General features: G+C 49.8%; 1 protein-coding gene across 3 annotated transcripts in view; it reads right to left on the bottom strand.

Moving 5' to 3' along the window:
• The window catches only part of Cyria (CYFIP related Rac1 interactor A), a 91,733-nt gene that overhangs the window by 21,003 nt on the left and 46,689 nt on the right, over positions 1 to 24,041 (bottom strand). For all 3 annotated transcript variants that reach the window (XM_063254358.1, XM_005001528.4, XM_063254357.1), the window contains exon 3: positions 799 to 878. In XM_063254358.1, the coding sequence (XP_063110428.1) occupies positions 799 to 868 (70 nt within the window). In that variant the 5' untranslated portion in view covers positions 869 to 878. The remainder of the gene's footprint in view (positions 1 to 798; positions 879 to 24,041) is intronic.

Here is a 24,041-nt window from a genome sequence, read left to right on the forward strand (position 1 = left end):
GCCCCAACCATTTTCTTTCCCACAGATAAAATAGTTGAAAAGTTAAAGCTTGAAGCTGGTTGAAGTGTGCAAGGGATGGGAATTCTGAAAAAAGGTATCTGCTTGCCCTTGTGGCATTGGAATTTAAAATGGAAGAGAATAAAAGAGTACAGTTGTAAGCCTCGCTTGGTCAGAATAAACATGAATGTGCTGATCATGTTTCCATATATAAAAATAAAACAAAAGCGGAGGAATCTCTGTGCTTATTCAATCATGATTCTTAGGCCATTTTTACCTGAGGAGAAAAAACTATAATGTTCTTGATAAAAGAGACAAATTTTTCGGATAAAAGGCATATATCTCAAAATCTTGGAATGGTACTATATAATGAAATAATAAAGAATAAATGGAAAGGATTGAAAAATAATTTGTACATCTTATTTCCATTATTTACAACTTTTTTCTTACATGTATAGTGATATATATTTTATATTAATCTGTGTAAATTAATGTGCTTACCATTTTTCTTTGGAATACAATGTAGTAACTCATACAAATTTTTAGGAAAAATGCCTGATACTTCATATTAAGCCTATAATAACTGACCACTTCAAAAATCAAAGAAAACCATGAACGCATTAAAAGATTTTCCATTAGGTTTTTGAAAAAAATAGGAAAAGAGTAAAGAAAAATGATTTTAGAAATTATTTCAGAAGTAGATTTGGCTTAAGTATCACCTAAAATCTTTATAACTTCTTTAACAACAAGCTATAAAAAGTGAAAAATTTTTATTATTATATTATGATTTAGGGGACTTACTCTCAAAATCCAGGAAAAAGTGTGGATAGTTTTCAATTTCCCTGGTCAGGACTTTGAGCAGGTTTCCCATCCCAGCAAACCTAGGAAAGGCAACACAAAAAATAAATAAATACCATTAGAAATAGAAACACAAATCTCTTCAGGAACTTCCAAGTTCTTTGCTTGCTACTATGAAGGCCAGAAAGATGGTGTCTCATAGAGGTGCGGTAACCCTGGGTACCTTCATTACTGAACTGGTGCCCATAAATATCACAGAGGTGATGGGTGTCTAAAACCTAGGGACCTCTGGTGTATACCACACCAAAGAGTGGTGCAAGCATTAGAGGCAGTTTCTGCAGAATACACTCTCATGCACTCACAATTAGAAAACTTGATCCATAAACATTGTACTAAAATAATCAGGTTTTAAATGATAGGAAATAGGGTTTTAGTACACTCTACAAAGTGAATATATATTCTACAAAGTGGCTAATCCTTGGAAATCTTACAGCTATTAGCTCAATTTTGCTTGGATTCCTGTCCATCAAAGAAGCCATTACTGAAGTATCTGTCCAGAAAAGTAACTTACTTAAAGTTCATGAGAAGCAGGGTTTGGGGAGCACAGATTTAGGGTCCCACAGTCTCTTTTGGTTGTGTGTAGGAGACAAGATTCCTCAGGATGGAATTCCCAGGCAAGCTGAAGCCTCCCATCTTTCACCATTTCAATGGAAAGGAGGCCAGAAACTTCTCGAAGTATAAAAAATGAAAAGGTAGGCCCGGGGATTTAGCTCAGCGACATAAGCACCTGCCTGGCAAGTGTGAGGTTGTGAGTTCAATCTCTGGTACCGCAAAAAAAAAAAAAAAAAAAAAAAAAAAAAGAAGGCATAATACCCAAAAAGTCATTTTCCATGAAGCAACAGGCTAAGACATTTAAAAAGCTGAGTCAAATCAACAGAGAAATACAGATTTGTTACACATCTGCAGTCCTTTCCAGAAAAAGCAAATAAGTTGTTATGGGTTAAGAACTGGTGGTCAACTTAATGCCAGCTGGATTACATCAGAATGGTGCTGAGCTTAGATGCTCCACCTCAGGAAAGTTGCCAGCATAAACAGAGCTGTGGAGAAGGAGAAGCTATTGCGTTGAGGCATTGAGGCATTGTGAGTTCTCCTATGAGTTGCTGTTTGAACCGTTGGTTCTCCTGGAGCTTTGGTCCTCACATAGAGCACTGCTTCCTGGCTCTGGAGGGGAAGACGTGTGCCGCTTGGTCTCCAGGATGAACTCATCATGCTGGCATCCTGGCATATACCTGACTGTGCTTATCGTTGGAGGAGCTCGGAGTCTCCGTGTTGCTTAGGATGGCTGTGGTGATTTTCAAGACAGCCCTGATCTTTATTATGATTGTGACTTCTTGGCTCCAGCGTAGAACCATCATCCCACCAGCACAGCTCCTTCACTCCACTGGCATGGACTCTCTGGCTTCCACCGCTGACCTTTGGGTCTTCCCAGCACAGATCCATACAAGAGATTGGCATGAGTCCTTCTTGTGGGCTCTGGACCTCCAGTTGGACTTGTGGGAGGCACTGTCATAAGCTCTGGGTTTTCATCTGGATTCACGTGGGACATTGCTGTGGGATTTAGGCCCTTGACTAAATATTCTATGTCTTTGGTGTTACGGATAGATTTCCGGCAGTTTCTTGTATTAACTCTGGGTGAGCATCATAAAACAATATTATAAACTCCATGTCCTGATTCTAATTGTTCTCTGCACAACCCCTGACTACAACAGAAATAGATTGTAGTTACTTTGAAGTAAGCAGTACAATTTCTACTGCTCCCAGAACAGACACTGCACCATCTGTGGGGGAGGCCGCACCCTGCATCCCTCATTCCCCCAACATTTCCTCTTTGAGAGGCAGCTTCTCCACCCTGCAGAGTGCAGATGCCTGTCTGTAAAGAACCGCTTTGCAAATCAGGGACCAGGACTGAGCTCAGCCCTGATTTTTCATGCCTGTAGCTTCTGACATGACGATGTTGAAATGAGGAATATTTTGAAGGCACCACTTCAAGAAGGATACAGTGAAAGAAGAATACACTGAAATAAGATTGTGTGATGTGCTTGCCACAGTCTTCCGTGGAGAATACCCCAAATCCAGGTAGAAAGAGCCAACTTTACCCAACCCCAGGTCTGCGTCATGCTGCTGCCAGGGCAGGGCAGGCTGCCGGACTCCAGGACCCTGACTCCTCATCTGTAAATAAATCTGCTGAGCACTGCGCTTAGAGCAAGGGCTGAAGAAACTGTACCCGCTCTTGCCAAGGACCACAAAAGTTACCGGGATTTAGGATGTTCCTAGAGAAGATGGATTTGATAGATCGTGTGCTGCTGGAGGGAAGTGTGGTAAGCAAGACCAGTGGGAAATATGAGGAAGATCTTTGTCCTATGTTATGAAGAAATTTCTAACCATTACAGTTGCCTGAAGTTGAGTAATTCCCCCTTGAAATGGGGAGCTTTCCCACACTGGCAAGGATTAAATAGCATCCCTTATTGATGATGTAGAAATGACTTATGTGGAAATGACCAGAAAGGTGGGCCAGAGATTTCTTAGACTTCTCCTGCCTTGGAGCACATGGGTACATGAGCATGAACATGGGGTGCGTGCAGACATACACACACCCATATGTGCACACACAGGCACACATACACTGTATTGCTCTCTCTCAAAACAATCTTCCCTCTTCTGTCTGCCACTCCTAAGTCCTCTGTACATTTCTTTTTAACATATTTCTCAGCGAATCCCTGTGTGAGGTAAGCTTTGCCAAATTTAAAGTCTGCAACTGGTGTCGTCCAGCCTCCACTAGGCAGCATTTGTAAACTGTTTTGGGAAGAATGTTCCAGTTGTATGAGCAATTCCACCTCAGACCTGGAGGTACTTCTTGCAGGAAGGTGATCTAACATTTAGAAGAAGACCTGGCTTTTATGTATGATGCCTTAATGGAAGCCAGGCAACCTTAATTTCCCACTTTTTGTGCTGTGACTGTCACAAGAGATGTGCGTGGCCTTAACTCCTTCCTAAAATTCTGTCTTATGTGTGATTTTACTGGCAGAGTATCTGGGTGGGGAATATGGAAAGCCTTTGAAATCTCTAACAGACTGGAAAAAGCATGTAGAAATGCAGGCAAATGTTAGCAGTATTCCGTCTCTTTCACAGGTATGGACTGGGCTGACTGACAGCTTGAATATCTTAGAAGATGATTCTAGCATTAACCATGGTCAGTTACTGGGAACTTCCAGAATTCTAGATGTGTCACCTCTGAAGCAGGAGTCACATCTGCCCAGTGATGGAGACATTACAGACTATGAGAGGTTATGTCTAGTTTTATGGGAGCTAGAAATGTATGTTTTAAAGCTGACGAAAGATCGCTGTTGACAATAGAAACACTTCATCTCGTCTCCTCCACAGGAAGAAGACCCGATGCTTATTCTCCTGCCAGGTCAGTAAGAGGTCACAGGATCATCTGGTTTAGTGAGGTCTGACATTAAATAGGTGCATCACAGAATGGGTCAGAGGTGGAGCCCACTCTTACTTTGGGGGGAACCAGGGTTCCATCTGGAAAGCTGCATGCCTGTGGTTCTCTATGCTGGAGATTCTTCAACCTATCCAGGTGAATGCAAAACACACTGCTTTGCATCACAGTACTAGTGAAATGGCTTAGGTAATAATAAAGATTATTTTAAAAGGTATTTTATCTTCCTACGAATGATCTGAGTTTATCTTTCTTTATGGCAGAGTAATACTCCATCGTGTATAAATGCCACACTTTCTGTGTCTGCATCTGTTGACGGACAAGACAGGCTGCATGAAAACTTAATGTTAAATAAAATAAATCAGACATGTGACCTTAAATACCACATGGTTCATCTCACAGGAGAAACCAAAATTATAAATAATGAGCAAAATAAAAGACAGATAATAGGAAGTACGGAAATGGGTGTTTTATGGCAGGGGAGGAGAACAAGAGATGGAGGGAGGCAGAGCAAAGGAAAGGTGAGGAAAAGGGATTAAGATGCGCTGCGTCCCACTCCACACACGGGCTGTAAACCTCATGTACTGCAAACATGGACAAACGAAAACTCTCGCTATGGTATTTATCTCAATAAAGAAAACCATTTTGGACAATTTATAAACTTTAGAAAATGCAAACACTGATCTAATAAAAGTGGGGAAGAAAATAATAGAGCAAAGGAGAAAAAAATGCTCCTTTTTAAGAGTTAGCATTCCCCAAATATAAAAACAACACAGTTTCCCATGGAGACGCACTGTGACAGTACCCGGATGAGGAGATGTGAGGCCCCAGCCAGCACGTGGAACAGCTGGTGAGGGGCACTGCCCCCCACCCTGTCCATGGCGTGGGTGTGTGTCCAGCAGACATGCTGGAGCTACCAGGAGCTCTGGTTCCACATCTGGCTCAGGATCTCACGGTGACCACCTTCTGCAGTTCATGGCAGGCAGAAGGGAGCAAAGCAACTGGGGGCAACTCCAGCTCTTTTTGTCCCTTACATCTTACCCAGGCTCCTCAGGGCAGGGAGCACTCACACCTTAATCCTAGTGTCCTTCAAGCCTAGCGCTGCCCCATGATCCATCCCAGCATCACACACACTAGATCAGCTACCTCTGAAGAAGCCTCACCTGTGACCATGGGAGGCTGTGGGGGACATCCAGACACAGCCACGATGGAGGACACACAGCCCCCCTCAGGGTCCAGAGGAGTCCACCTTGCAGATGGCTCAGAGTCCAGGCAGGGAGCTGCTGCCAGACGGGCAAGGTGCCGAGTTGGGGTGAAGGGAAGAGAGGACACCAAGGCCCGGTTCCCCTGAAACAGTAGCTCTGCCCTGACAGGTTCGCTTACCACCAGATTACTCAGAACTGGGTAAACATAGGGTTTTCTATGAGCAGTCTCTTGGCTCACAGCTCAACACCACTCTACTGCTGACTCTACCACTACTCTCTGGAATCAGTGAGTATCCTGAAGAAATCATTCTCTATGAACATTTTCAGTTTCAAAAAACAGAAGAGGCTGGGTATGGCGGCCCACACCTGTAATCCCAGCTCTCAGGAGGCTGAGGATCCCTGCAAGTTTGAGAGCAGCCTGGGCTACATAGTGAGTTCAAGGTTGGCCTGGTTTACATAATGAGACTGTCTCAAAAAGAGGGGGGCAAATTCATACACACACACATGCACCCCTTTTCCCTCCACTATTTGGCATTCATGCACATTTCCATTTTCATAACCACCTGGAGGTAGAAATGTTAATTTTCCCTATTTTAGCGGTAAAGGGAATAGAGGGGACTTGGAAACCTGTCAGAGCTCCTAGAAGTTATGGCAGGGTCTGACTGCTAAGTACCAGCTCTTGGCAAACTCCCTCCCATTCCTTTTCAAGACCGGATGCATGGACCTGACCCCTGGAAAGGGCCCTGCTCATTCCAACTAAAACAAGTGTGGCTCACAGAGCACTGCTTCCCGCTCACCCTCCGTGTCCCATGTGACCACAGCCATCAGAGCTTCCCCTGTGCCTGTGTGTGAGCCCTGGAGAGGCTGCTGTTGCACACCTGTCCCTCTCTCACATGTGGGGTGGCACCTGGCTCTCTGGTCCCTGAGATGGACCCAGGCATCAGCCCCACCAAAGCAGGCAGGAAGAATGAAAGCCACATCCCGAGCCTCGAAGAAGGTTCAAGCTACTAGGAATATCTGTGTTACTGGCTTATGAAATCCAGAAGTCGGGGAACTGCTCATAAACTCAGGACTCGCCTGGGCGTGGAGACAGAACTGCAGCAGGACCTGGTGTCCACTCTGTCCAGCCAGTGCAGCTGTCCCTGCCACCTGCTCACCTGAAGTCTGATCTTACCACAGCGGAGCCCCAGACAACGCTGTCCTCAAGTCTGCCAGCTTTGGAACACTGGGCACTTAGAGCTAAAGGAGAACCACAGTCCCTCTGGTCTTCTCTCCCCATCTCTCATCCCTCTTTTCCTCCTGGATCACAAAAAGGGCTTTCTCTGAATTCCCCTCTCCAGCTAAAGCCAGGACCTGGAGAATTAACCAGCAGGAAGAATTGCTAAACTGGCATCACACCCAGAGCCCAGCCAAATGCTGTCCCACACTGCTGTACTCTTCAGGCCCATTCATCTACCTCAAAGTAACTTCTTCTTCCAAAATGGCTTAGATTCCATAGCCCTCCTCCAAGAAGAGGCCCTTCCTCAAGCTTCCTGCTGTGTGGGACTCCCGTGCCTTTGCCTGGCAGGAATTTGCACATCTTTTCTGCATCCACTGTCCTTTGCTTCAGCGAGCTTGACTATTGAAAGAAACTCCAGGACTTGGAGGGAGGAAACCTCCTTTCCCTCCATGACTTCTGCAGGGATGGAGCATAGCAGGCCCACTCTGAGTGTAGGGCCGTTTCTGGGGACTGGATGTGGTTTTAGGGAAGTGACTAAGGAGGTGCTTTCCAAGCCGATCAACAAGGTTCAAAGCTGGGATAATTGTGTGTGGGACCCAGGATGGTAGCTGCTGTCCAGGCCACTGGAAGCTCAGAGACCCTGCAGCATCCGGAGCCAGGGATGTGTGTGACTTCATTCAAGTGACTCCATGACACACCCTCTAGGTAAGCGCAGATCTCCTTGTGGGACATTTATGTGCTGCAACTGTTACAAATTACAAGCAAAATCTACTTCCAGCTTCCAGTGACCATCAGCTTGCACAGAACACCAAGACAAAGCCGCCTTGCTAGAGGAAAGGTCCATTCCCTCATTTGAGACCTGTAACCACTCTTCTGAGGTGCAACAGAGTCCAGGGGCGCAGCTCGTAAATCCCAGGGGACCCAACTCTCAGAGCCAGATTGATGACCATGCTGGGGTGGGCCTGGGAGGTCCTGAGGTTTCCGTTCTGCTGTTGAACGCGTTGCCAAGAATCTAACAGATGGATGGGTCCATCCCAAGATGGAGGAGGAGAACTGACACAGGGTGAGACTATTAGGGCTCTTTCATCTGACGTTAGGAATGGGTTAATGGCCAAACTGTGCTATCAGAACGATTTAACATTGCAAGTAATGGCACTCGAATGGGAAAACGCCTCGAATGCCGTGATGGACCATTAATATGGTGATATCCGGAGAAGGTAGTGGCCTTCTCTGTGGAATATGAGCTGCTGGGGCCCAGCTGTAGAGCAATCCATTGGAATTTGCAAGACAAAACAAAAACAAAAACAACCCCCCAAACAAAACAAACAAACAAATCAAAGCTGAGACCCCATTATGGAACTGAATAATTAAGTACAAGTTTAAAATAGCCCTTTCAATATCAGAGTTAGGTTTTCTAAAAGACTATGACTTCATCGTAGCTAATTTTCCCATAAACACCAGTGTTAGAGCAGCAAAAAAAGTCAAGATGTGAGGGTTTTCTCAGGAGAGGGGATGTGAAAGTTAATGCCTCCCTCAAGTTCAAATGCGAATTCGGGGGGCCTACACGGGGCTCCTGTGGCTCTGGGTTGGCTCTATGCTGACAATCAGTAGTGGATCGTCCTCTGTCCCTTGTGATATCCAGAATTCGGCCACAGGAAGCCATGGGATGGGTCCCCTGCTTACCCAGGGGAGCTGACAGTCCTGGCCTGGGCAGTTCTGCTGCAACAGGAAGGGACTTCCACAGCACCCTGACTCCACCTTCAGGCTCTGTGCCCCTAGATCACTCCTCCTGCTCTGAGCACAGCTGCAGCCCAAATGTCCCGGTGGATCTCCTCCCTCTGGTGTGGTAGGCAACTTGGCTTTGGCCAAAATACCCACTTTCCTGCTCCCAACTCCACCTCCTCCCCAGGGAATGAGAGGCGATGCTCCCCAGCTGGCTGTAGAAGCCAGAGATCCAAGCACCATCCAGGTCCCCACTCTGGCTCCTGCTCTGGGTGATTCTCTCCGAGAAACTTTCCACCCGTGTGCCTCCCAGCTGGCTGCTTTGCCCTGGGCTCTCCTCCCTGATGTGAAGTTGTTCGGGATCTCTGGTTAGCACCGCCACCTGACTGCTCCCCCATGCCCACACCAGATATCTCACCAGCCTGTGACCCTGCTATAGGGACGGTCACGTGTGACACAAACAGTGCTGAATTAAATCTTCCCCATTGCTGTTGTCTTACGCTCTCCACCAGGAATTAAGAACCCGAGGCTTTTCCTGATGCCTACCAGCTTCCAGGGCCAGCATCGGCACACTTTATCTGTTCCTGGAACTTCTCCCCCTCCATGGGGTGAAGTATGACCCATCTGGTCCAGTCCCCCCCCCCTCCAGGGGAACAAGTTCTTGGGGAGTGGGTGAGAGGACTCCCTCTGAGCAGTGAAATCTCCATGCTGAGGAATTCAGCAGCCTCAGCCACCCCAGATGGACCTGATTTCTACATCCAGGCTTTCAGAACCTGGGTTTTCTTAAACTGTGGCTCACCGGGGTACCAAAGAGCACAGTGGAACCAACGTGCCCACACATTATGGGAATCATTCTCTAGATCAGATTTAGAGGTCTAAAAAAAATTAGCCAAAGGCCACATCATACATTAAAACCTGAAGAGCTGGAGGCCCAGGAAGGCAGCAGGCCCCATTCATTCTCCAGCACCGGTAAAATTCAAGGGGCCAAAGCCTCACTTGAAACCTTGGAGACAGGTGTGGCTCTGCCTTGGTTTCCAGCTCTAAAGGGAACTGCACTGATTTCACTATGAACAAAACTAACTTAAAGTAAAAGCTTTGGTTTGACCCCCAAGGGAGCCAGGAAGCCATAGGCCTGAGCCTGGGCGGGGAGGACCTGCAGGGGTGCTTTGAGGGGGCCCATGTGGACATGAGGCAGCTTCCAACTGGCCAGACCCACTGGCACGAAGGACCCCGTGCACACAGGGCAGAAGCTGGCCTGTTCCAGCAGCGCCGCTGCAGCAAAGGTTCGCAGGTGGCAGTTAAGGAAGCAAAGGCCAGCCCGAGGCTCCCTGTCCAGGTGCGGCCGCTGGGAAGCTCCAAATCTTAGGGAGCACAGAGACCTGCGCAGGGCTACACATTCTCTCTGCTGTTTTTGTTTGTTTTCAACCTCTGATGTTTCCTGTGCTTGAAGACCCCTCTCCCTCTCCGCCTGAGGATGTTATTTTTTTTTCAGCCAAATCAAACATTTCCTCCCATAAACACCCCTGCTCCCCAGCATGGCCAAGCACTGTTACACCAATCCTGTGGCTCACTCCTCCCGGAGATAGGCTACTCTTCCTTGACATTCCCAGAAATGCATCAGATAGTCACTGAGTAGCAAAAACCCACAAAGATGTCAACTACGAAAACATGATACAAACACAGTCATCCTTAAAAACAGGTAGAGCCAGGAATGGTGATGCATGCCTGTAATCCCAGGACTCAGGAGGCTGAGGCTCAGGAGGATCTCAGTTTGAGGCCAGTTTGAACTACATAGCAGAGACTCTATCTCAAAACAAAAACAAAAACAAAAACAGGTGGAGATATGCAGGTCCTAAGAGACAGCGCTTTGTGATCCTTTTGTTTAGGAATGGCCAAGTGCTTTGACAATGCAACACAGATCAGCCTTCTAATAAAAATGTGCAAGGGCGCAGACCAATTGGTCCAGGAGGTGCAATGAATGCGATGATGATAGTAACTGGAACCTCCCGTCTGGTTTAAAAGGATGAGTCTCAGTCTGCAGAGAGCCAACCAGAACCAGGAGCTTTTTTTCTCAGTGTGCGGACCTTGGGCTGTACTACTCCGGAAAAAGCCGGAATCATTTGGCACAAGCGCAGACCACTCTGGAGACTTTGGGAGCTACACTGCTTTCTCTCTTGGGTAACTTTAGCCGCCAGCCTTTCTTTGAAGCCTGTAGCCCTGGGGTCAGGCTAGGCCAGCGCGCCCCGCCGGGAGCTAGGGGAACTGCAGCACAGGGCAACTACCATTTTCTGTGGATGCAATGCACCCTGCCTGGAACTTGCTCCAGGAGCCAGGGCAAGAAACCGCGGCCGACTGCGGCCTCCCAGAAGTGGGGAGACGCTGCACGCTTCGTGAGGGCTTTCGCGGGGCTGCAGGCCACGCAGGAGCCGCACACGACCAACGAGGGCATTCGCTCGGCATGACAAGGCGCGGGAGTTCTCAGAACCCCGCAATCGAAATGCCCCAGCGCGGTACGCACAGGCGGGCGGACAATGAGGCCGTCTGCACAGCCCCGCGGGGGCCTCCGCAGATTTCCCGCCGATTGGACCTCTGGATCGCAAAGGAGTGGCCGCGGACCCCATCCCCAGCACTGGTGCGCGGCGCGCTCTGCCGGTCATGCCAGGGACTGCGGCCGGGGACGCAGGCAGCCTCTGCTTTGCCTAGCTTGCTAATGAACGCAGCGCCCTGGGCTTGGGCTTGGGGTTGGTGACTGAGATCCTGAATTTAAGGGGAGTCCCCACTGTCACGTGCATTAGCTCATACAGAACCTGTGGAACCAGGAAAGGAAATTGGCCACCGCCTACTGCCAAGTCGGTGCAGTCGGTGCCCGGAATGCAGTCGGTGCCCGGAATGGGTGGTCTCGCCCTCCTGACCCTGCCTCTGTGATCAGACTGACATCTATGCCGTGGCTGCGCTCACCGCTGGACACTGGGCACTTTCGCGGGCAGCACCAATTCCCCCACCATCCCCGCAGGCTCTGCTGCACCTGGAACCCAGTGCCTCATTTCCAGGCTGACAGAATTCTCCCCTCCACTGTGCTCTTCAAAACAAAGGTCGCCCCACCGCACCAGTGATCCGCGCTGTGAGCAGCCTCGGGCAGCTGGAAGGCCAGGGTCGGACCTGCCCTTTATTAGCCATACAGCCTCACTCAATGCACTGGATTGCGGCAACTTAATTTGCCTGCGTCTGAGTTTCACTCTGAAAAACACAAGAGATCATTGCCATCTCCGCAAAGGTGGTTCCCGCAAAGAAACAGACAATGCAGGCCTACACAACTACTAATATTCCAGGACTGTGAATACAACAACGTTAGGATGTATGTGCAGGTGACACCCAGGCTCGTAACCCTCGCCATGTCCCCTACCCTGAAGTCCACACTGCACTTCTAACAGGCAACCAAAACCACATGGCGACGGGAAGGAAAGGTTTACACTCTTGGCTCAGTAGCTGCCCCTCCCCCAGTCTACCCCTTCTCAGTGAGAGGCCAATCTGTGCCCCCAGGAGATCAGGCTGAAAGTGCTGGTGTTATCTTTCTACTGCTATCTATGTCCCATGTCCACACCGACAATCCCCCTGGCTCTTGAATTTAACGTCTGTCTTGGGTTTGGTCATTTCCCTCACCCTCCATCAGCAGTGCTCCAGGCCTAGCCATCGCTGGTGCCATCTCTTGCCTGTGTTGTCACCAGTGCCTTCTATGCAGGTTTCCCAGTTCTACTCAATCACTCCACCCCTTGTCCCTCAAGTAGCTACAACGATGCCGTGACAGATGCACCCAGTCACCTCCCTACGTGAATCCTGCCAGTGACCTGCCATGCCACTTGCAGCGCAAGGCCTCCGTCACGGTCAGCATGACCTTGTGAGCTGTTATCTTGAGCCAGGGCTTCTCTGCATCTCCCTGCTCCTTCAACCCACTTCAGTCACCTTGGTGTGAACCCACAAGCCCATGGGAATTGCAATGAGATGCTGCTTGCATTTAAGAAATAGGACTTCACACCAAAAAGACGGATGGCTCGGCCCCCAGAGCCCTCCAGATTGCAAGCGCTTTACAAAAGACAGTGATAGTAGAATCACAGTGCTTTCGAAGGCACCACACTACCTCAGAATTGGCCATCTAACATCAGGGGGTGCACAGAGTATATTTCTGTGAAGAGGCAGTGATTCAACAATCAACTGGGATGGGTAAACCACTAAAGAAAAATTGCCCCCAAGCCTTTTATTACATATCTAAAGCATCAAATGTCATAAAATGCACTGATACACCAACTCCAAATTATTTTCATACACTCAATAAGGCAGACCTTCATACCTGGGCATCTATTACCTAAAAGTATTTACATGCACACATATGTATACAGAGTACTCAATTCTTTTCTTGAGACAGGGTCTGGCTAGGCAGTTCCGATTACCCTTGAACTCACTATGTAGCCCAGGCTGACCTCGAACTTGCAGCAATCCTCCTGCCTCAGCCTCCTGAGTACTGACTGGGATTATAGGTGTGTGCCACCACTCTTGGCTGCCCAAAGGCGTAAATATGATGTTTATCTCAGACTGGTCCTTTCTCTTTGTAATTCTAGCAGTGATTGAAGATCTGCCCTATGCCCAGCCCTAGGGTTCAAATTAAGCCTCACTAAAATGGTAGTAACAGCAAAATTTTAATGTTAAGGAGTTAAATTGAGGATATTATGCAAATAGCAGAGCTGTGTCCACTGGCTTACAAAAAATTCCCTGAGGTGACTAACAAAAGATCCCAATGAATCCTTTGGAAGCCTAATCACACTGCCTGAGAAATGGCATCATCTTCTTAGAATAAGACACAAACATCTGGAAAATTTCCAGGAATTGTAAGTGTAAATCAGCAGTCTGTATTGGTGCTGACCTGTTATCTCTGATTCCCGTCTGCCATGCCACAAGCAGCTGTCCTGTGCAAATGCTTCTGCTGTGCACCCTCCCTGGGGGCCAGCTAACCATGGACTGAACCCTCTACAAACTGTGAGCCAGGGTAAACCTCTCCTCTAAGATACATCAGGTACTATGTCTCAGTGAGACAAAAAAAAAAAAAGAAGGGAGAAGAGAAGGAGAAGGGAAAAAGAAAGGAAGAAAGGAAAGAAGGAAGGAAAGAAGGAAGGAAACAAGCAAGCAGGGAGTAAAAAAGAGGGAAGGAAGGAAGAGAGGGGAGGGAGAAGGAAACAACCTTGCTTCTTCCCTTCCTACCTGGCTTACTAACTGCACAGCTGGCATCAGGGATTCTGTACTGTGCTTGAAATGTAAATGACAGAAACTTGAGTCATTAGCAGGTCCCAAGGTAGCTTCTCCAAGCAGACCAAGCAGGATATGATCCCTGGGAGGCCTAGCAGCTAGCAGGGCAAAGGCTGCTGCTCATGGGGAAAATGGATTCAGCTTTTGTGGGTGCAAATTTCAGAGTAAAATTCCAGCACAGTGAAGCTGGCAGGGCCCGGTGCTTTTCAGAAGTGGTGCTGAGCGCCTTCCGCTCCAGAGTGGTGGACAGCGGCCAGTCTCGTCCAAGTAAGGACTCCACTTTTCAGCCCTGTTCTTAAGACACATCAGAGCTGACAAGCAGGGCCTGGCATGGCAGTTCCAGAGACACCAACCACCCCTGTGCTCCTTACCCGGCCTCCTGCCAGGCCCCAGACTAAACTCTGTGATATCCACACCTGGGGCCAGCCCTGCATGTCGTGTTGCAGTGTCTCGCTCCAGTCTCATCTGAATCCTCAAACACAGGTAAATCATTTAGTTTGTCTGTCATCCTTGTGGAACTCGGCTACATCTGAGCTACATACTGAGTTCCTTTCTAATTTAAGACAGGATCTCGCTAAATCACTAAGTTGTCCAAATACGGCTCCAAGTTGCTATCCTCCTGCCTCAGCCTCTCTGAGTGCTGGGATTACAGGTGTGTGGCACCATGCCCAGTTTAAACAGTTTAGTTTTAAGAGTTACTAAATGGTATGGATTTCTGGAAAGCAAAGCAATTAAGTGTAAAAGCTTACTTTAGCCACTAAGGGGCGTTATCATCTCATATGAAAAATGTTGGACCTAGTCAGGTAGGTTCTTGGCAAAAGCAGAAGTCTGCCAAAAAGGATAAGCCATTTCAACAGCCGAATATCTTCTAAAGGACATTGCACCCAAGAGTAAAAATCGTGGAACTTGCAGTTGTGGTGACGAATACTCAGGAAAGACCCTCAGTTTTTGCTTCTAGGTCATTTCAAAAACATGAGTCTTGACCCATTGGTCAGAAATGGTGCCACGTTATTTGGGAAGGAAAAATGATCAGATTAAGCCATCTGGCTCAGCAATCACCCTCTCCGGCATTCCTAAGTTCTTCAGTCGAGTTTTCCAAAGAAGAAGCATCTGCCTGGAGGCTGAATCAACTTGACTCTCCTTGCAACCAATGAGGAAAGAAAGTCAAAACTCTCACTGCAGAAGTATGGAACTGAGTTTCCATAACTCACTTCGGTAAGGCCTCCACTGAGTGTCTTATTTTCGATCTGGGGCAGGACCCTCGATGCCATTTAGCAGAAGTGGAGATCCTCAGTTTGTGGTCTGAATCCCTAGCCTTGTACTTACAACAGACAGAAGGACAGAGGTTCAAGCTGCTTCCACCTAGACACCCCTGCAGGAAATGACTGATATGCACAAAAAAAAGCAGCAGAGTCCCTGGACTTCCCTGTTTACTTTAATAAACTGAGTCCACAGTCAGACCAAACAAACAGGCACACGAAGTTTATCTTCTAACCTCTGTTTGGGCCCAGCCCTACAGTGGATACCAGAGCCGTGTCCTGACCTCAACTTTCCCCACAGCCGGGGTTCTGGCCATGTTTGTGGCCAGACAGGACTTGTCCTGAAAGCTCTGTCCTGCGTGTCCTGCAGGGTGTTCGGGCGGCATGGCAGACTGGTGCTGCCAGGCTTTTCCTTTTTTCCACTTGATATAGCAAGTTGTTATCCAAACCCTGAGCCCCGAACTGCCCCAGCTCATTCCCTGGAGAGCCCTGCTCAGCCAAGCCATCCCCCAGACCACCTGGTGCACAGGGGCCCGAGGGGGAGGTGGGAACACCCGCCACCCGCCTGCCACCTGGCCTGGGCCAGGTGCCACATCCCTCTGAAAGCCACTCTTCTGGAAAGCTGAAGGGGTGCAAAGAGTTCTTTGCTTACTCTTTCTAATCCCTATGGTCCCCTACTGAGTCATTGCTGAGGTAAGGAAACTGAGGAACAATGCAATGGGGAACCCATCGAGTCACTCCCACCCCTCATCTCAGACTGCACAACACCCTCGGGGTGCACAGTGTTCTCACCCACGGAGCATTACAGCAATCCATTTCCTATTGTTTTTTTATTTCCAATCAAGAGAAAAGCTTTTTCTGTGAGTTTTCCGGGCTCCTAATATACTCCACATGGTCAGAGCCAGTAGTGCTACACAGATGCCTGTCAGAGAGGTAGCATCATAGGCCCCACTGCCCAGGACCCCAGCAGCAGCGGTGGTGGAGTTTTATGTTCACGGTGCGTGGGGGGCTGCACATCTGAGAACCATGGCACCTGGACCCAGAGCAAGGTCAGGGTCGCACACTTCATCCTGGCCCACACACTCACCACTCAGCCCTTGGGCTCTGGCGGCCACGAAGCTTCACCTGACTGACACTGCTCCCTGCACTCCCTGCCTCAGCTTACTCACTAAGATAAAGGGTCAGACAGAAGCGAGACCAGACGATCCCTAGATCCTCTGAACAGTAACATTTATAGCCCTTCTAAGGCAAAGCCCCCTATGAACAGGAAAACCAGGAGTTACCATACAATACTTGCTTCATTTTTTAAATGAGCAGAAAAGAGTCAACCCACAGTCTGCAGTCACAGATTTAGCCCAACCCTGATATTGGGTCATTCACTGACCAGGTCTCCTGGTCTCTAAACCATTGCCAGCAGTGGCTCAGCTCTGCAGCCCGCTCAGTGTGGACTGGTCCAGGGTCCTCGGCCTGTGGTGGCCAGGGGTTGGCATGGCGACGCTGGAGACAGTCTTGGCTTGAGCCATCCTTTTCCTCTGGCTCTATTGTCACTGTGTGAGATCTTGGCCCAGAAGGACAGAGAAATCCTGAGGGTGAGGTCTGATGTCAGAGGAAGAACAAGAAAGCCTTTGTTGGGCTCTTCTCAGGACTGGGCCAGCCGGGCTCAGGCCGTGTACAGAGGAGTTCTGTGCTCGCCCAGCCTGGGCGTGGCCCGTTGTGGCCAGGACCCTCCATGTGCACACCCTGTGCCCTCTTCCTCCTCTACCACCAAGGAGAGGGCCAGTGCTGGGCTTAATGCCCTACTCTCAGAGGGCTTTGGACAGAACTCCTTGCCCAGGAAGCATAACAGCCAGCAGCTCCTCCTCCTCCCCTCTCCCTCCCCTCCCCCTTTTCTTCTCTGTGCTCCTCTGCCTTGGTGGCACCCATGCCTGAGGCTCCCTCAGCCAGCTCCGAGATGCCCTTCCTGCCGCAGGCTCCAGTTGCTGTCTGTGCCTGATCCTGCTTCTGACTTAAGCTTTGAAACCTACCTGCTCCCAAGTGGCTGCTGAGGGAACGGCCGTTTAATGATGGAGCCACCACTCACCCTGGAAGTTTACTTCCTTTTTTTTTTTTTTTTGTCTTTTTCATTACCAGGGATCGAACTCACGACGGCCTGCTTGCAAGGCAGGCGCTTATGCCGCTGAGCTAAATCCCCAGCCCCTGGAAGTTTACTTCTAAAATTCAGCAGATGATTTAGGTCAACCTAAACAAGCAGCTGTCCTTGGCTGAGCCCTCACTGCGTGCCAGGCACCACGCTCAGCGCCTGCGTATGTGGACTCATCTCAGGGCCATAGCAGGGCAGCTCCTGGTTCCTTCCACGAAACAGGGAGCTGTCGGCGCCCGAAGCTGGAGAAGAGCCTGAGGCACACCAGTGCACAAGGGGAAGAGACAAGAGCACACACAGAATCTGCTCCCAGTAGTGATGGCACACGCGCTTGTGTAACAGCCACTGTGTCACCCATTTCACCGGGTCCACTGAGCCTGCGTCCCAGGGGATCCCCAGGAAGTAGACACATGTGCTAATGCAACTCGCAGGCGCCGTCCACCTAAAGAAGCTCCAGTGGTAGCAGCTCACTTCTGCCCTTCCATCCTCCTCAGTCAGCAACAGGGTCAGGGCTCCAGGCCCAGAAAGCGGGCCCTGTGCAGGCTCACAGGGCCAATTGGTCCTCGAGGAAACGCTGGCCAAGTGGCTTGTGCTGCTGACATCTTCGCATGACTCCTCTGCAGTCCCTACCCAGCCCCAGCCGGAACACGCGAGGAGGGTCATGGAGAAAGGCAAGCCCCCCCTCGGGGCCAGCCGAGCACCCAGCTGCTTCACCCCAGACACAGGGAAAGGCGGACAGTCTCTGTGGGAGACCTGGAAGAAAGGCGGTGCAGCCCCGGGTGCCCCGGGGACCGTCATTTTCACTCTTTCCTTTCCGCCTTCCTCATCCTTCCTCTCTCCCTCCATCCCATCTTTCCTGTCTTCCCTCCTTCTCCTGCTGCATGTCACAGGGATTCTAGAGAGCAAGATGCACTCCCCGGGGCAGCAGCACCTGGCCTGAGCTCCGGCCTGGGCTTCATTTGAAGGCCCGACCAGGCTGAGCAGGATGGCATGGCATGGCATGGAATGGCAGGGACAGCGAGCTGTGCTTTCTCTCTCAGGCCCTCTTCCTGCCTTTAAGCTGCACTGTCTGTGGGAGAAAACGTCGGCTCCTCCTGGCTACAGAGAGGGTCAGAGATGGTTCTGCTGGGAGGCTGCACAGAGGGAGAAGACAAAAATTCCAGGACACACATCTTTCCTTTCCAACAGGGGCATGACACGCTCCCAAGAGCAGGAGACCAGGTGGGGTAAAAGAGGAAGGCACATCTCGAGGTCACCTGGATCCCCAAGCAGGAGGTACCTGCCTCGGTCCTTCACCCTAGCAGTCTTGCTGTCCGGAGTTGAGATGGGACTGAGCTCAGAGATGACTCAGCTGCAAGAGGTGAGGGCCCAGGAGTGTCAGGTGCAAGAAGCGACTCCCCTGGGAGCATGTGGCCTCTGGTCCCCTGCAAGACCAGAGGCCACATGCAGAGGGAGGTCTGCAGGCTTGGCCTCCTGTCTCCTAGCAGAGCACGCACCACGCTGCACCTGGTTCTGCATGTGTGAGCTCAGTGAGCAGCTCATTCAATGGCAGTTCTAGTCACAAGATCTCCTTCTCCTTGTTCTACCCTAACCTCCCTAGCAGAGTGACACCCCGCCCCATCCACTCCTGCTGTGGCTCACACCCAGAAGTCCCCTAAAGCCTCACACAATCATTGGTGAGGCTTAAAACAGCTGTGGCCAGGAGGCGGGGCCTGTGGAAAGGGTTGGCCCTGGGAGCGTGGTCTGGAAGGGTTCATCTCCCTCCTGGTTCCTCCTTTCTCACTCAGCTGCCTGGGGACCATGCTGTGAATAGCTCTCCTCTGCCAGACACCCTGCTAACATCCCTGGGGCAGCTGACCATGGACTAAACCCTCTGTAAATAAGCCTCCCCTCCTTTAACCGGCTAGTGTTGGGTATTGCGTTCCAGTGACAAGAAAAGTAACTGACGCACCTCCTAATAACCATGGGCCTTGGGCAAACCACTTCCTCATCCCTTTGGCTCCAATCTCATCTTCTGTCTGTGCTCCAGTGCTCCCTCCTGGGGCCTTTATGAGGGGTAGCAGTGTGTGGTGCACAGCCTCCGCACATCCTGATGGATGGTTCTACCATTGATTCATCTTCCAGCCAGCAAGGGAGATGGAAGCCAACTGTACTGGGCTGTGGTTCCACAATAAATCTGCTATAACACACACACAGAGATATGTGCAGGTATCCATGTGTGCACATACACTTGCACGCATATATCTGTGTGTGTGTGCACATGTGTGTGCATGTGTGTCCCGAGCAAGGTAGAAGACAGATGAACACTGCATGGAGAAGCAGCAGACCCAGCTGTCTTTGAAGCTGCATTTTCTCCCAAGGAGTCACTTAGTTAAAAGCTATGCTGGAGATGAGTTCTTCCTCCTCTTTCTCCTTTTCTTGGTGCTTTTATTTTATTCTGCTCACTCACATGGTAATGGGGTCAAAGAAGATATGAACTCAAATTAGTCAACTTGCTTCATTTCAGTCACTGCTGGGAGCAAAGTGAGAGGATGAGGAGGCTGAGGCATTACCTGTGCACCACAAGCTCTCCAGCTATTTCCTCTCCATCGACATCAGAAGGAACTGAGGGTTGGCCCCTATTTATAGAGTAGGGATCTGCAGCGGGAGGATCTCTTCCAGATCCCAATTCCTACTCATCCTTCATAGTCCCATTCATATGATTCCTTTCAAAGCTCACTCTCCTGTGTGCACGCATCAGTCTCACCCACTATCTGCTTCTCCTGCAGTGGGCTGTTGTGACTCTGTCACATAATTATGGGCTCTCTGATAGTCTGACTGGGCCTGAATTGTCCTCATGTTCACAGATTCAGCCCAGGGTCTGGTGCACGGTAGCTCTCTAGAAATTACCTGTGAAATGAATGTTGGTTCCCCACGGGAAGACCTCCGTTAATATTAAATGGAGAGAGGGAACTCCTTCCAGCTGGGCAAGCAAGACTGGAAGAAGATGTTAGGGACCACAATCATCAACATCCCAGATGTTAGAAGCTCTTGCTAGTCTTCTGTCCCAACAGAAACCAGGCTCACATTCCGAGGTTCCTAGGAACCTGTTAACAGAGACAGGCAAGGTCTCTTATCACTGGTTCCTACTCCCTGGGACAATGGAGGGTGGACAGGACTGTGGATTCATCTGCAATCAACCAGCCTGTTAGGCTGCTAATACAAGGAGGCGGGGCAAAGTGAGCATTTAAATGAACCGTGAGTCAAATGAAATCCAGCCCTTTTCCTTCCCCAGTTTCAGTCTCACCAGGACGTCTATTTCTGTTTAAAAATCTGTTAACAGAGCTGAGCCTGGTGGGCACTGGGAAGCCGAGGCTGTAGGCTCACAAGTTCAAGCCCAGTCTGGGCAATTTAGTGACTCAGCGAGATCCTATCTCAAGAAGGAGAAGGAGGAAGACGAAGAGGAAAGGAGGAGAAGGAGAAGGAGAAAAAGGAGGCAGAGAAGAGGAGGAGAGGGTTGGGGATATACTTCAGTGCAAAGGCCCTGGGTTCAATCTCAAATATTGAAAAACAGACAAACCGTTAAGTGCCCTATGCTGCCCTCAGGACAGACTCAGCCCCTTGGCTTCCTCCATGGGAAACCCTTGGCCTCTCAGCTCAGACTTGCCCTCCTTTCCACAGCCACCCAGACTGACCAAGCATCTGGCTCCTGCAAGACACAGCTCCTGGTTCTGCTTCTCTCCCCAGTCTGGAAACTCCTAGAGCCCTTCCCTGGGGATTTCCAGATCTTATCTCTGGGAGGGAGAAGCGACAGCATGGACCCAGGGGCTTCCCACTCCTTGTTTCAGCCAGGCCAGGGACCCACAACACTGGAAGTGTGTCTTTCAGGTCCTTGGCTCCTCGTCAAGGGCAGTTGCTTAGCCCAGTTATCAGGTCTCCCAGGGATCTGACATGTAAGAGGCACCCAGATGCTTGCTCAGTGAAATACCCTGGAGGCAGGACTCAGAAACAGTCCACGATAGACATGACTGGCAGAAGATTCCAATGGACAACTTCTGCTCCAGCGCCTGGGTTTAGTGATGACCAAATTAGGGTGACTTTACTTCAGCCTCCAGCTTCATTTACTGGTGAACTTCTCCAAGAGCCTGCCATGGGCTCTGGGCCAGCTCCTAAAGATGGAGCTGGGACTCACTCATTGCTAGAGGTTTCTGGGGGCATAATGCTGTCTACCTGGTAAGAATATCCATCTTTATTTTTACTGGAGGATGCTTTAGGGTCAGGGCCCTTGGGATGCACCAGAGAGAAGAGAACAGGGTAACAGAATCTCTGCAAAAGCCATGTTCTCCACAAAAGGACATAAACACCGAAGTCCTTACTCAAGTGCCTGTGAGGTCCTGTGCTATATGCCTCACCTCTTTCTGCGACTCCTCCTACTCCTGGCTCTTTCTACACCAAGCCAAATGCTTCCCCACACCCCAGCCTTTGTTCCAGTGACAGCTTCCAGCCCCTTTCCTTTACCTTCTTCAGTCCTTGCACAAATACCGGTGTGCTGGAGGCCTCCCTGGTTCCCCACAACCTGCAGCAAAGCTCTGCTCCCCACTCCCAGCTCTCTGCTTGGCTCTGCGACTCTATTTTTGGCTGCTGCATTTTCCTCAAGCACTCAGCGCTGCCTGCTATAACAAATGTCCATGTCATCCAACATGCAAGAAGGTCTGTGTTTTCTCCTGTGCTATGTCCCCAGCTCCCAGCAGCACCAGCCACACTGCGTGTTTGCAGGATGAGTGGATGGTGGGTACACAGGTCAACATACAGCCAAGGTACAGGAAGCCCTACTGAGAACAAACTTGGCACGGGGCTGTCCTGTGGGACCAAATCAGCTCATTGTAAGCGAAGCAAATGATGGGAAGGTGTCAGTTTTCATCTAAGGGCAGATAGTGACATTGAGGGGCATAAGACTGGGGGCATGAAGCTGGCCATGACACAGCAAACCCTCAAGTTGGCTAGGTGGGAGGGTCCATGGCGCAAGCCCCTGTGGGGACACGGCCGAAACAGAAAACCTCAAGACCAGAGCCTGATACCTGCTTCTCCTTCAGCTGCTCAGGACTTAGAGGTGTTGCAGCCAAGGCCTGGCCCTAGGTACCTGGCACAAGGTTCAGAAGGAATTAAAAAGGGGGCCAATGCTGGTAGCTCTACAAAAGCCAGCGGGAGAGGCGCTAACGCTGCCTGTGGTCTGCTAAGCACACATGCTGATGCGAGGACCTTTCACCCTCAATGCCAGACTCCAGCACAGAATAGTTTCCCATCTGACGGGTGGGAAAACTGAGGCTTGGAGTTCAAACTGATCTAAGCAAAATTGCTGAGGTAACAAATAGCGCAGCTGCAGTGGCATTCTTATTCTAAGAAGCTGTTTGAAAAGCTCACTTCCTCCTTCTGAGACACGGCATAGCCCAGGAGCCACTCCGGAGAAACAGATCATGAAAGGAAAAAGCGAGGGTGCGTGATGGCAATCTCTCCAGCAGAGACTGAGGGTCTGGCTGAACAAACAAGCCTGGGGCTGATGACTGAGAGGGGACTGGCCTCAGGAAAGTTGTTCACAGTCGCCTGACCTTAACTTCTGTCCTGTGCTCAGTTCAGCATCATGAAACACTTGCGTTTTCATTTTCAAAAAACCCTGCAGATCATGTAACTTAAAAGTGCTTCCTGACACAGAACAGCAGCAAGACAATCCAGACAAAGAGTAAAGAGGTGCGGCCATCTCAATGCGTCCTCTCACTCCTTGATAGCTGGTCACCATGCATACCAAGGCCTGCCTAAGCGGAGCATTACTGTGCTGGGCTCCAGGGCTAAGTCCTCAGTGTTTTTTCAGGCAGCTCTGAGAGGTGTCGGCGCTATCAGGTGCCACTGCAAGGTGGATGCTCAAGCAGACATAGCCGTGTCCTCGCTTGTAAGAAGTGTTCATAACTGACTGGAAGGAGGTGAGGAGGAGGGCAGTGAAGAGAGAGCCACTATGCCAGCGGTTAGCAAGGGAGTGGTCAGCTGCTGCTTGTCCAACAAAGTGCTCTTGGATGGTAACTGCATGAGCTGAATTAGTCTCTATAAATAGGATGCAAATCAGGACTCTAACAGGACACCTAAGTTCCTTCTGAGGCTATCAAAGAACTTTCCCCTGCTTCTCAAGATTTGGTCAAAATGGGTGAAAAAACTTGACTGCACTCAAAATGAGAGGAGAAAAAGGACAAGTCAAACTAAAGCTATGGCTCTGATCCCCTACTCCCCTGCCTGTCATTCTAAGTCTCTCTGTTCCTTGCCTGAACACCCAAAGGCTCAGAATAGCACAGATGCCACTGAGAAGGCAGCCAAAGAACCCGGAGGCCTGGGACCACCTCAGAATTAGTTTCCTGAAAATGCTTGCCGATTATTACTTATGTCCCTTGTGTTTGCGTTCCTTTAGAAGTATGGGATGTTGTGAACCAAGGCTTCTAATCCTAACAGCCAGATCTGGTGAAATCATCGTCTTCCCTCCTGTGGAGTACTCTGTAAACATGCACATTACACATTCCCTGCACGGAAGTGTCAGTTATCACTGTGCCCCCTGACCACTGTCAGCTGTCATTTACCTGGAGAGAGCTCCTGTGATTCTCTGTCCTTAAAGAGCTAGGAGGGAATAATAAGCCATGGTATTATGAGCACACAATCTCCTCTCCTCTCTTCACACTGCCTTTTTCCAGGATGGATGAGACAACCATCGATTACCAAGGCTGCGAAACAGTGAGGAGATAAGCTTGTCTCAGGAGTTCATTTTCTAGTTGGGAAGACTGAGGCTCACAGAAGAAAAGAACATCATTCAAGCAGCAGTTGGTGTAGACTCCGCAGTGAAACCAGCGTCTGACTCTTTGACCTTTGGATTTTTTAAAAAACCAGC

Source organism: Cavia porcellus, unplaced genomic scaffold (assembly GCF_034190915.1).
Source record: "Cavia porcellus strain 051 isolate PalLab524CR breed Dunkin Hartley unplaced genomic scaffold, mCavPor4.1 scaffold_8, whole genome shotgun sequence".
NCBI lineage: Eukaryota > Metazoa > Chordata > Mammalia > Rodentia > Caviidae > Cavia > Cavia porcellus.